This window comes from Sceloporus undulatus, chromosome 6, assembly GCF_019175285.1.
Source record: "Sceloporus undulatus isolate JIND9_A2432 ecotype Alabama chromosome 6, SceUnd_v1.1, whole genome shotgun sequence".
NCBI classification, from domain to species: domain Eukaryota; kingdom Metazoa; phylum Chordata; class Lepidosauria; order Squamata; family Phrynosomatidae; genus Sceloporus; species Sceloporus undulatus.
The window spans coordinates 153325831-153339345 of NC_056527.1; the positions used below are offsets into that span (position 1 = coordinate 153325831).

Sequence of the window (13515 nt, forward strand, 5' to 3'; positions counted from 1 at the left end):
CTGAATGACCCCTGAATAAGTCGCACTCTCTCAGTTGTAGAGGAAGACAATTTCAAACATTCTCTGAATAAATATTGCCAAGAACACACTATGAGAGAAAACACTTATGATAGAGCATCCAAATGTCAAGGAAACCCTAGGATAGGATAGGTACTTAATGCATAAAACTGAATGACATATTTAGGGGCTGGACCCAAATCTCAGGTTTTGGCCTGGAAACTTCAGGCCAAAACCTGAACAGGCAATCCTAGTGCATCCACACTGCAGAAATAATCCAGCTTGACCCCATTTTAACTGCTGTGGCTCAGTGTTATGAAGTTGTGGGAATAGTTGTTTGTTGTGGCACCTTGGACAGAGAAGGCCAAATGTCTCATAAACCTATAGTTCCCAGAATTTCATAGCATTGAGCTATGGCAGTTAAAAGTGGGGTCAAACTGGATTATTTCTGGAGTGCGGATGCAGCCAAGGGATCATCTTTAGGTCTCAGGTTTTGGCCCTGAAATCTTGGCTTTTTATAGTCCCGAAACACTAGATTGCTAAGATTATCTGCAGCTATTGTTTCTCCTTTGGGGCATGGGCAAAACTTGGAGTTACTTCTTGGGCTACAACTTGCCAGACTAACTGGAGGGTTCTAGGAACTGTTGTCCAAAATTTTCTCTTAGCTGTGGCACAACTACGCCGCCCATCACAATGAGTAACTGCACATCAAACATTTCTTACCAATGCATCCGTCCCGAGAACATTAAGATCCCAGTCCAAATCACTTCTCACCATCTCATTGCTTTTACGAACGAAACATCCCATTAGGAAGCTTCAAAGCCAGAGCTCGACTCTTAGAACAAGAAGAACCTTTCCTTTTAATAAAGCTTTGAAGTGAATGTGTGTTTCAAAAAGCTTATATGAGATAGGTCCTGGCAACATCTGAAACTCTTTCTTTCAAAGAATGAGAGAAGGTGAGACCACCCAAGGGGTGGCATCAAGCTGGTTGGCAATTCTTCATTCCTAAACACTACGCCAGCATTTCAAACTGCCACAAACAAAGCAGAACACCCAGGACAATAAATGTACCACAGGCTTAGAAGAAAGGATTATGATTTGGGGCGGGAAGAAAGGTGTCTTCTTACCTAACCAGCAGAAAGGTAGCCAAGAACCAAACATCAAAATGCAGTAGAGCTTTCAAAACTAAGATCCGTGTTGGATCAGATTGCAGGGATATCTAATCCAGCATTGCGATCCAACACAATTTTTCTGCTCTTATCATCCGTGGGCTTTGCTACAAGATGTAGAATTATCTGGACAAGGTGCAACAAATATATACAGTGGGCTCTTCGTATCTGCTCAAGTTTGCTTCCAAGATCCCCCATGGACACTGAAATCTGTGGATGCTCAAGTCCTTTATAAGCAATGGTTTCTCTTATATAAATGGCAAAACAAGGTTTGCTTCTTGGGATTTATATGTATATTCAAGCCATATATGGCTGGATCTGTGGATGCAGAATCCATGGATACTGAAGGTCAATGATAAAACTATTTGGACAATAATTCTAGCTTTGTGCTCTTAAAAAACCCAAGTCATTGGGGGAGTCTGGGTGCTATAATCCAAAAAATCCCTAACCATATGGGCTGGACGATTCTGGGGGTTATAGTCCAATGGCTGGGGACATTCTGGGAGTTGCAATCCAAAACCCCAACCCAACGTGCTGGTCAGGGGATTCTAGGAGATGTAGTTATAAACAGCCCATGCTAGTTGGAGATTCTGGGAGTTGTAGTCCAAATACTTAGCCATGCTGGCTGGGGCATTTTGGGAGTTGTAGTCCAAAAAATGGGGCTGTGGTATAATCATTGAGCATTGGGAGATTAGGATCTGAATCCCGGCTTGGCCATGAAAACCCACTGGGTGACCTTGGGCAAGTCACACTCTCTCAGCCTCAGAGGATGGAAATGGCAGACCTCTTCTGAACAAATCTTACCAAGAAAACCCCAGGATAGGTTCGCTTTTAGGGTCGCCATAAGTCAGAAATGACTTGAAGGCACACAACGACAGTCCAAAAAAGTCACACAGGGAAAAAAGGCAAGCAAAGCACAGCTCAGGGGCTGGTGACAATAAGGGCTTCTTCTCTCATTTTCACAGGCCCTAAAAAATCTACAAGGTAAAACAGGAATGTCAAGTTTGCAGAAGTTTCCTTTCCATCTTTGTTAGTCAGTGGAGGAAGGCAGACCCAAAACATTTCTGGAACAAACCCACGCGGTGGAAAGTTTTAGCTGCTGAAAGCATTAGGGCTGGAAGGGAACAGTACGTCAAATCATAGCAAAAACAAATGACATGGAATAATTCAGGCAGGCCCTTCTCAGCTGAAACTGAGTGAACAATTTTAGCTTTTGGAAATGTGCTGGAAACGTGGTTAAGAACATGCACTTTGCATGCAGAAGGATACAAGTTCCATCCTCACCCTTCTGAGATAGTATTGTGTTTTCCTTTAGTTGCTTCAGAATGTGGTAAACCAGCCCTTCTGCATTTCGGGAACCTTCTGCTTATTCTGAGAATAAATCTACCCCAAAATCCTGCCTTGATAGCATCACAGTATGTGCAACCACTCTTAAGATATTGATTTAGACAAGTCCCTAACGAAGAAGTAGTATTTACTAGTTCAGTTCAAAACAAGGAAAGCTAGAGCCAAGATGCAATGGCCAGGGTTAAGGATGATTTATTTAAATTAAGATATTACCATAACATTTCCCAGCCCACAAGGGCTCTCAAGACAATGAAGAAATAAAAAGCAATGAAAATGGTAAAAAGTCAAAGCATTTTTTAAAAAGATATATATTAAAATGCTCTTTACATTAGGCCTTGTCCACCTTGAATAAGGTACAAGTTGAATCTTCCTTATTTGAGATGCTTGGGACCAGAGGTGTTTGGGGTTCAGATTTTTTTGGATTTTAGAATACCTGTATTTTCATATTTGTGGAGATGGGACCCAAGTTTAAACACAAAATGTATTTACATTTCATATCCCAAGTCTAAACACATAATTTATGTGTTTCCTATACACCGTAGACACATACCTTGGAGGCATGTTTATACAATATTTTAATAGTTTTGTGTACATTGAGCCAAAAGTGCCACAATCTCAGCCACCCATGGAAAAAGGTTTAGGTCTTGGAATATTTTGGATTTGGGAACTCCAGGTTCAAATTGTAGACGTTGCGGTTACGAATTTTGGAAAGGCTAAAAGAGTAAATTCTTATACTGCAATTGCTGTTCTGTATTTGCACCTATTTTGTTGGTTTTAAGACTTTTATGCTTTTCATCATAGATTACAATCGCAAGGATATATTGAATGGTCTTACAATCAACTCCTGCGCCAGCATCTCATTGGATGCCTGGAACCTTGCGATACTGGATAGGTGTTTAGTGTAGTATATAAAGTTGTGTTGTTTTAAAAGAATAAGCTTAAACTGTGATTGTGGTTACAGTATTTATTTATAACTGGTCCCACAGAACCTGGAAAGATGTACACCAGCATCTCCAGGAGAGCTGAGAAAGATTCCTGTTCAAAAGCCCCTAAATGGTCACTGCTAGGCAGAGAAAGGTCTGGTGACCTGTTTTTTGCTCTATAGCCCAGACTGCCAAACGCACTTGAAAAATGGAAGTGGGCAGACACTTCTCATTTTCAATATTTCCTCACAATAAGTAGCATGGGGAAGTCTGTAAACTATTTAAAGGGCAAATTGCATTTCCTAGACACTACAGAATTTCAAGGAAGTGAATATAAAAACTCTAAAGGTCCCAGATCCTATCTGATGTTGGAAGCTAAGCAGGGCCAGCCATGGTTACTCCTTGAATGGGAGACTGTCAATGAATCCCAGGTGCTGTAGACTGGATTTCAGAGAAAGGAACTAGCAAAACCGCTTCTGAGCATTCCTTGCCTAAGAAAGCCCTATGAAAACTGTGGGGTCACCATGAGTCAAGAGGCAACTTGAAGGCACATACACACACAAAATTATTCCAACTAATTCCAGAGACTAGTGCAATTTTTGTTAAGATTAGTGGAAAGTTATTAGCATGTTGCACAACCACTGTGCTTGGCAATTTATTTAATGGTTTGGAAAGCTGCTTTTAAGAACGACGAGCAAAAGCTACCAATAACTGAACAGTGGGAGGGTGATGCTCTCTGAATCCCACAACATCACCTTTCATTTGGAGATGGCTTCTGCACATCATTATCTTCATTCTTACTTCCAATAATTAATTAATTAATTAAATTACATAATGAAATAAATCTACTAACAGCTTCCATTCATAATCCTTGAAGAGTTGAACTTTCCCCTGTACATGCCAAAGAAGTGCAACTCATGTCCGTTTTTTCTTGTTAACTAGCTGCAGTATTTACATGCTATTTTGTGTGCTATGCAGAAGTGCCCCCTGCTGTCCCCAGAACATCTTACAGCAGTCTGAGTTTGTGCCTTTGTCACGCTGCGTATGCATTCTTGTGTAGCAAATAAAAAAGCATAATTCAAGCCTAAGAGGAAAGTGGAAAAAGCCTTGGCAAACCCCCATGGTTTGCAGAAGTTCAAATGCACCATCTGTGTTTCAGGACACTTGATGGCTGTTTCCTTGTCATCCAAGGATCACAAAGCCAAGCTACACACCTTGAGCAAAATCTGAGCAAAAACACAGAACAGAAGGGACAGGAAAGCTTTAATGAAGAGTCTGTGAACCAAACAAACTCGACAGAGCCTCAGAGAGCCACAAACTGAGCAATATGGGGAGGGAAGCATGCAAGTTCTGTAAGACAACAAAGGAACAAGTACTGGGTACATCATCCAGCAGGCAGTCTTTCCGGTCCACCCTGACAGAGATGTTGTTTTTTTAAATAAAATGTCATTCCAACATTGAATGCTCCTGTCCTATCACTCTTCTCTGTTCTGTCCCCATCTGTTCCACTCGGATGACAAAAAGTAAGTGTGACTAGGATTCCAGGCAGCTCAACACAAGGAAGACAGAGCACAGTACCACCAAGGGGCATCCAAAGACTGCTTCCATTGCGGAGGGATCAGACATGCAGAAGGATCTATCAGGGTCTAAGTCCTCTTGGGCAGAGAGGGAAGAGAAAGTAAAATTAAGGCGCTCCTCCAGCAAAGATGAGTTCCAGGGCAGCCTGAATATCCCCTCCAGTGGCTTGTAATGCTCGGAGGCTCAGTTCGTCATCATGAATGCCCATGTCTCGTAGCTGCTGCAGCTGGGGCTGCCACTGGCTCTGCAAGCAAAGAAAAACAGAGAGAGAGAGAGGAAAAGGGGGATGTGTGAGCTAAGCTGGGGCAGAGAGATTCTCACGGCCATTTGCATGAGTGAAGTTCAGTGTAATAACATGTGGAGACCCCAATGAACCCCTTTAAGAACACATATATGCTTCATTTGATGCGAATAACTGCACAAGCATGCAGATCAATTATTTGTGTGCTGTGTTCAGATGTGGAATGTGACATGTGAATAATTATACAAATGTCCAGATCAAGAGTGTGTGTATGCATGTTGTTCTGGAACTGGGCAAACTTCCAAGCCTCCCCAAGACTTCATTTGGCACTGAAGACTGGCACACCTTGCTGCTACAAGGAAAGCTTTGTTGGTGGTAAATGATGAAGTAGATGGTCTACAGCAAAGAAGCATTCAAGTCATTTTGCTGATGTGCGCCAACATTCCCTCACAGCCCAATGGTAAATTGTGCCCCTAAACAAATAATTCTACCCACACTGTCCCTGGCAAACAATCCATTTCCCCATGGCTGGATAAATGGGGAGTCCTTAGGCTGACATTCAATCTCCACCCTACCCTTGCTGCCAAGAGAAGGGTTATATATATAGTGCAGATGCAAACAAAGAAAATCTAAGTGCAAAAGCATGACCCATCCCCACCCCACAACTAAGAAAACTGTGCAAGTAGGTTAGTAACAGAGCAAAATCCACTCTCCAAGTCTTTCGTCCTTCTGATCTTTTTCCAGCCAGAAATTGTCAAGCTAATGTAAAATAAAGTATCAAAGTCAATAATATAAATTAACTCATACTATAATGCTGGACAGCTGTTACTATTTGGTCATGATGCTGACAAGGACTCTTAAACTCATGTGGCCTAGTGGCAGAAGCTCAATGCACTACTCATGTAGACGGAGGTGGAAAATAAGGATAAATAACATCTGCACCTCCTTTATCTATCTGCTACTTGGGAGCCTTTTCCACACAAATTGTTTGTCAGTGCCGCTTTGCACACCATTGCACAGTGCAATGCAGACTTTCTTCCAACAAGCAGGAGGAACAGCGGGATGGGTTACTGACCTGTAGATTTGGCTGCCCAGATGCCTGAAGGGCATGCTGTAAAGCCTGGCTGAAGAGGTCATTGGTGATGGGCGTTCCTGACTGGACACTGGAGGACATTGGAGACGTGCCTGAAGAATGTCCCTGAGGAAGCAACAATAAGGGTGATGTTAGAAGAGACAGGTCAGATATTCCTAAGAAAGCAATAACTTGGGGCTTAGGGCCGAAGCAGGTCAGTTATGTCTATCATGCATGAAAGTTTGCAGCTGGGTCAGCAGACAGCTTCTCATAAGCTGAGATCAGGTATGCACCCACCAAGGCCATTTTGAGGTCCCCAATGAACACACATCTCAGGAACATTTTGCAAAATTTCAGAGAGAGTGGGATGCAGCCTTCCAAGACCCCCTGAGATGCCAGTGTGATTCGCTGGCAATTATCCACTCCATCTTAAGTGGTGCAGGTAACAAACTCCCAAGAGATGACTGAGACTACTCATGGGTAAACATGCACCCAACTGCATCTCTAATGGCAAGGGCTGTGTGTGTGTGTTAGAGAATGCGTGATTCTTGAGACAGTCCTCAAGGAACTCTTCTCAATGGTTCAGCACTGTGTAGGGTTTAATTCTGAGAAACTGAAAGCTGGCCAAGAGGCTGTGCATATATTTCATGGTGAACATCCAGTATGCTTGAAAAAACACCACTGACAACATCCTGTTAACTCAGGCATATGCAACTCATGGCCCTCCAAATGCTGTTTGACTGTATGCTCCATTTGCCTAAACCCACCTAGCCACTGCAGCAGAATGAAGGACGTTGCAGTCCAACATCATTTGGACATCACCACTTGCCCATCCTGGTTTACACATGCACTATGTGTGTGGATGGTGCATCCATCCACACATATAATGCTGCTATTCACAGTTAACTCATAGCTGGAAGGAAAGTTTTTCTGCTCTGCTCCCCCCCCCCCCCCCAAAAAAAACCCACACTCTTAACTAAAAGCCTTCCCTGTCTTTCATCAGGCAGCTAGAATGCAAGGATACCCCATGAATGCAAGTTTGGGCTCAGAGCATGGAAAACTTACTTTCTGGACTACGATTCTCAGAATGCCTCAGCCAGCATGTTGGCTGGAAAGTTCTGGGAACTGCAGTCCAGAAGAAATCTTTTTCACCCTTTCAGCCTAGTCATCCTTCTCCCTTACCTGCGTCCCAGGGGTTGGAGTGTGGGAGCTACTTTCGGGGGTGCTGGCAAGGGCCAGGGCTGTCGCCAATTCACTCTGTGTGATGGGGCGTGGCCCCGCTGCTCCCGTATAGCCAAGGGATGCTGGGCGGGACCCAGAGGTACTGCTGGATGGGGTAGTCCTTGTACTCTGTTGAGAAAGAAAAGGCAAGCTTGCTAACAACTGCTGGCATGAAACAATGCTGATCACTTCACAGCTTAACTCATCAAAGATGGAGAACCTCAAAGTTATGGTAATCTGTGTTTGAAATGTGGACAGCAAGATATCTCCGTTAGTGGACTTGTGACAAAGCAAGAAGATATTGGAACAAATACAAGGGGTGATTTAGAAAATACTTAAAATCCTTCTTAAACCAGATTTTTTTTCTGTCAGGAATATTTGATGATCAAGTAAAATATCAGCATGAAAGGATTTTATTATACAGAACAGCAGGAGCAAAATTCCAAAAAATGTTGAAATGCCAAGAATGATAGACTGAACAGCTAATCTATTTGAGATGGTAGAAATAGATAAATTAACTATGCTGTTAAGGGTTAAACTGACTGATAATTTTTGAAAGACTAGGAATCTATACAATTCATAAGAGCAAAAGGAAAAAAAGATAAGTCCTGCAGGTTTTCAAGACGTACATTGGTGGATTAGCAAATTAATATGCAGTAGTGGGAATTTAGCTTAAAGATGCAGCTACACTTCCAGTAAAAAAGCGGGAAGTCATTTTTTATCTTTGGCTTTATGTGTTGTATATTTCTATTGTGGAATGTTTATTTATTTTGTAATGTGTGTCTTTGTGAGGTATATTGCTCCTTGTTCCTTGTACTGTTTGTTATGTACATATGTTGGGTACTGTGTGGCAAATTTAAGCAAAACAAAGGTTTTTTTTTTCTTAAATGGAGAACTTCTCTCAGCCTGAGGACCAGGCTGAATTCAATGACAGAGAGGTTCACAAGGCCACATTCCAGTGGTGGGTGGCAGAACAAGAAAAGCAGCATATTTCAGTTTAAAGCTCTTATTGTTAGGGACTTAGCCTTTGAGAGACACATATCAGCCTTTCAAAATGGCCAGGAAAAAAAAGTTTAGAAACCACCAAAGGACTAGGTCATGAAGATGCCATCTGGAAAATCCAAGAGTTTCAGAATGGGATGACAGGGGGCCCAAATTCAGCCCCCGAGCCTGATGTTCTCCATTTGTGGCCTAAGGAAAGAGCTCAAGCAAGGAAAGACCTCAGAGTTGGGCAAAAATTTTGCCCCTATTCTTGAACCACCCTCATGCAGAGATGTCTTATGTAATGATTTAAGGGCTTGACTGGGACTTAGGAGATTCCAGTTCAACTCTGCTGAGCCATGAAGTAGACTGAATGATCCTGGGCCAGTCATCCACTCTCTCTCACTCTCACATGCTTCATGGGGCTGAAGATAAAAGACAGAAGAGGAGAGCCATACAAGCCTGAAGGGGGATAGACCACCAGTGTATACTGCAGATCACTCCAGCTTCCAAAGTTATGTTTCAGACCTTCCTCTACAGAGACACCCTCCCAGATTTTGGATCCTTTTGACATTGTGTATGCTAACTCATGGAAACCTCATGAATTTCCTTTTCTTTGGCAAGGAAGACTCAGAGGTGGTTTTGTCAGTTCCTTTCTCTGAAATATAGTCTACAGTACTTGGTCTTCATTGATGGTCTCCCATCCAAGTACTAACCAGGGTGAACCCTGCTTAGCTTCCAAGATCAGACAGAATCTGCTGCCTCCAGGGTACAGAGGCTCTCCTTTTTGATATTACCTGATGGAAATCATCTTCATCATCAGAAAGACCTTCAAACAGGAAACCACCTGTCCAAGAGATGATACCATAATGAAGGAAATTCAGGTCCCATTAGATAGCTACTTCCAAAGCCTGTCCAAACCCTAGATTTAGAAATGGGAATATCTAAGAATTTAGCACAACTGGGCTCTACCTAGCTCTGCATCCCTGTGATTCACAGAACCATGGGTAAAGTCTTGTCAACTATTTAGTCCAACCGCCCTGCTCAATACACGAAACCCAGTCCAAATCCAACCTCAAGAGATGGCTGTCTAGCCTCTGCATCAAGACCTCCAGTGATGATGGGATTACCCATCCTTATTTAAGTGATCAATGCCACTACTAAACAGCCCCTTCTGTTAAGAAGTTCCTAAGGCTGCCATCACTAAGGTATGCCTTTTAATACTGTTCCTGTTCAGGCTGCTCTGGTAATCTAAACCAGATTACAACATGTCTTACAACATGTCTCTTACCTGGCATGTCCCGGTAGGAGCTAGAAGGCATGCTACGTGAGGAGGTCTCTCCAGTGGGCAAGGGTGTGCTACCAGCCACAGAGTGGAGAACTAGGACAATGGCATTCACCAAAGCAGGATGGGTTGGGATTAACCTAGAAAGAATGATGAGAACAGTTGGGAAGTCTGAGGGAACAAAAACAACCCGGGGGCACACTTTGCTAGCCTCTGGTTTCGACTGTTGCACTTTTAAGTTTTGCGCTTATAACGGTATCTCTGGTATCACTCTTGGAGGAATCAGCCTAGAGAAGATGTACTAGTCTCAGGGTAACATCATTTAAAATGTTAGCTGCTTTGAATCCCATTATGGAGAGAAAGGCAGGATATAAATGAATAAAGTAACAACAACAACTTGTGTTGCACGGGGATCCTGCCCATCCCTAGCAGTTAGGAAATTCCCTACTGGGAGAAATCCCTTATGAGCTGGAAGACATATATCCTTACTTGGCTATAAATAGTTGATGCTACAAGCACCAATACATTTTTTTAAAAAAACCAATAGCCTTTTCTTATCATGATCACCATCCGATCTGTTCTGTTATGGTGGCACTAATCAGGTCCTGATTCACGACATATCTAGGTCTGTGAAGTTTGACAAACTTACGTGTCCAACATGGTCGGATCAGCAAAGACAGAGAAGAGGTCCTTATCCTGCAAGACTCCTGTGGAAACATAGAAAGAGAGGTCCTTGTAATCATAAGGAAAGAAACCTTTAAATCTTATTTCCCCAGGGAAGAAGAAATCTCTTTTTTTTTAAAAAAAAAAAATAGTTTCTCTTGGTCAGGAAGGTAGCATATAAATGGAGGTCCAGTTAATTATGCATGTCCTCCCTTCTCCAGCTACTGGTTTTGCTCTTGCTTTTATGACATACTGTTGGTGGCTTTAATTTTGCTTAATCTGTCCTAGTTATTTATTGAGAGAGAGAGAGAGAGCATGTTTTTATCTGTACCTCAAACACGATAATTTTTATGACTGGAGAAATTAAAATACGCATAAGAAATTTAACAGAAAAATAAAGGTATTTAATAAAATGGAATATATAAATAAAACTTCTTATTTATAAATTTAGATGTGTATTTTTCTTGCATAACTCATCCCATGGAAAAACATTCAGATTTTCCTGACAAAGGTCATTTTCTCACTGGAAAAGAGAGATACAGAGGAGTAAAGTGAATTCTAAATTCTATTATTTACATTGACTGGAATTCACCATCACAGTTATTCTAGGCTAGGTTATACATCCATAACTAATTCATGGTTATAGCCCCTATGTATTCACAATCATAACATTATAGCCAGGATTGTAAGTCACCCAATAGTACTTTACCAGGCAGCTGCTGCTGTGAATACAGAGGTTTGGTCTTCTATCAGACAAGATGTGATGTTTCCAATGCAAAGAAGAATTGTGACAGGGATTCTCCTTTTGATTGTCACATCAAAAATGAGTGAAGAGAGGGGGTGGAAACATCAGTATTGTGCACCTGGATCAACAGAATAGAGCTCTGTTGCTTGCAGCAGCTGCTACCCAGTAAAGCTGAACTGGAGTGGGGTCAGGCCAGGAGACACTATCTTGTTAAATATATTTAACTTAACAGTTAAGTATATTTAACTTAAGCTAAACAGTATTTCAATACTGATCTAGTATCTCAATCATTATTATTATTAATGACACCCATAATGAAAGCTCTATCCTTGTTGAAATAGTAAGTCAGAATAACCATGAGGAAGCAACATACTTTCCTGCATCCCACACCTTACTCGGCTCTACTCACCCAAAGCAATTGGGTCATTGCTAAGGCCCGGTGTAGCAACTACTATCTGATCCAAGGATTCTTTATTCCCCAGCATCTTGAAGACCTGCATAAGGAAACCCATAATCATCACCAAGGCTGTATAAGAAAGCTGTAAGTTGGTATTTGTAAGAACTCTCCACCCATCTGCTGTGATGCTTCCCATCTTATCATGGAGGGAACAAATCAGGCAGAGGAGAGCTGGAGTTTATCGTGCTCACCGAATCTCTGAAGACTGGGCTGCTATGCAAAGCAGTGTGTAGAACACGAAACTCTCGGACAGCAGCAACTTTATCTACTGGTTCTGTGGGCAGGAGAGACAAACGTTCAGACACCAATCAGAATAACCTAGCACAACTCATGAGATAAAGATCCAAAAGGCCACTGAGATGCAAAGTACATGGAGCAGGGGCTTCCTGGTGTGGGGACATCTCTAGGCTGTCTGTAGTGTGTCCATGCCACTACAGTTTACAGATCTGTTTCTAAACTCATGCCCAGATAACTATGGATAAACACAGCTACAGATACTCGCATATATGTATGTATATATGTGTATGTGCCAACACATGCATGTGTGCACACACACACAGAGCATCCAGTAAAATCTCAATGTTTGATCATTATTCTTATTAAGTAACATTAACTTAGACACTGATGGTTTAGCTGGCAGACAGATCTACTTGGAGCAGAGCGGGCTGGAGTCCCACAGTCCTCTCCTTCCATAGATGAAATTGTCCACAGATTAAAGTATGGTGCTTTTGGGTTGTTATACTTTGCATTATTGTCACTTTCTTTTCCCCAAAACTACCCACTATGACCACGACTCATTAATCCTACTCACAAAGAGCGAACCATACCTGGTTTCTGTTCTGGTTCAGGCCAGGACTTTCGAAGGACATGGACTGTGGAGCCAGACTGGATGCCATAGAATTCCAGTGTTTGGTCGTCTCGGAGCTTACGGCCACAGTAGATCAGGTCTGAAAAGACAGAGATCAAGATTGTAATGGAGGATGACACATCAGTAAATGCTTGTCTTGCAGGCCAAAAAAACCCCACCAGCAAGACTCTCCATTTCTTGAGCAAGACTTCTGCTTAAGATTCTTCCAGTAGGAATCTTAAACTTTTGGAAACTGACCAAAGGAAAACTGGATGCTGAAATCTTATTAATGATGTGTTTTAAATTTGATTTTAGTTAGAGTATTGTGTTTTATTTGTATATTTAAAGAAAAACCTTTTTGTGAAGCACACTGAGTGCCAGCTTTGAGAGGAAAGGCAAGATATACTATACATAAAATTAGATAAATGGTAAAATGAGCAGCTTACCAATGAGCTCTGGGTCAGGGACAGATTCTTGCAGTTTCCCGGTGATTAATTGTTTTAGGTATGAGATGCTACAGCCTCCCAAGGGGCACTCTCCCAGCTCTGTTTCTGGCAGCCTTAGGATGGATTTGGGAGCCAGGGGTTGGTCGGCTAGCTTGACGGCAATGTAACACTCGGAGAGGGACATGGCATCAGTTTCTTTGGGAGGACTTGATTGTGTGAAACTCCAGTCAGCACTCCAAGTAGTATCTGGAAAAGAAACCAACTGACATAAGACTCAAGCTTCACTCACTATACTAGTTCTATTTCAAGCTGAGAATAAATTGATGCAGTACAACTATCTGAAGATTTTATTTCAAAAAAGGAAATACGTAAGCCTATGGGCACAGGCTATCTGCCACATTTGTCTCCACTACTTGTACTTGTGACTGATTCAGAAGTATAGAATCATAGAATCGTAGAGTTGGAAGAGACCACAAGGGCCATCCAGTCCAGAACCCTCCATCAAAGCATCTCGACAGATAGCCACCCAGCCTCCGTTTGAAG

General features: G+C 42.2%; 1 protein-coding gene across 2 annotated transcripts in view; it reads right to left on the reverse strand.

Annotated features, from left to right (window-relative positions):
• Positions 1 to 2694: 2694 nt before the first annotated feature.
• UBL7 (ubiquitin like 7) overlaps positions 2695 to 13515 on the reverse strand; it is a 13034-nt gene continuing 2213 nt past the window's right edge. For both annotated transcript variants that reach the window (XM_042472335.1, XM_042472336.1), the window contains exons 2-11: positions 12973 to 13218; positions 12507 to 12626; positions 11871 to 11953; positions 11632 to 11716; positions 10464 to 10521; positions 9821 to 9954; positions 9327 to 9376; positions 7510 to 7677; positions 6331 to 6453; positions 2695 to 5258 (exon numbers count right to left, since the gene is read on the reverse strand). In XM_042472335.1, the coding sequence (XP_042328269.1) occupies positions 5121 to 5258; positions 6331 to 6453; positions 7510 to 7677; positions 9327 to 9376; positions 9821 to 9954; positions 10464 to 10521; positions 11632 to 11716; positions 11871 to 11953; positions 12507 to 12626; positions 12973 to 13218 (1205 nt within the window). In that variant the 3' untranslated portion in view covers positions 2695 to 5120. The remainder of the gene's footprint in view (positions 5259 to 6330; positions 6454 to 7509; positions 7678 to 9326; positions 9377 to 9820; positions 9955 to 10463; positions 10522 to 11631; positions 11717 to 11870; positions 11954 to 12506; positions 12627 to 12972; positions 13219 to 13515) is intronic.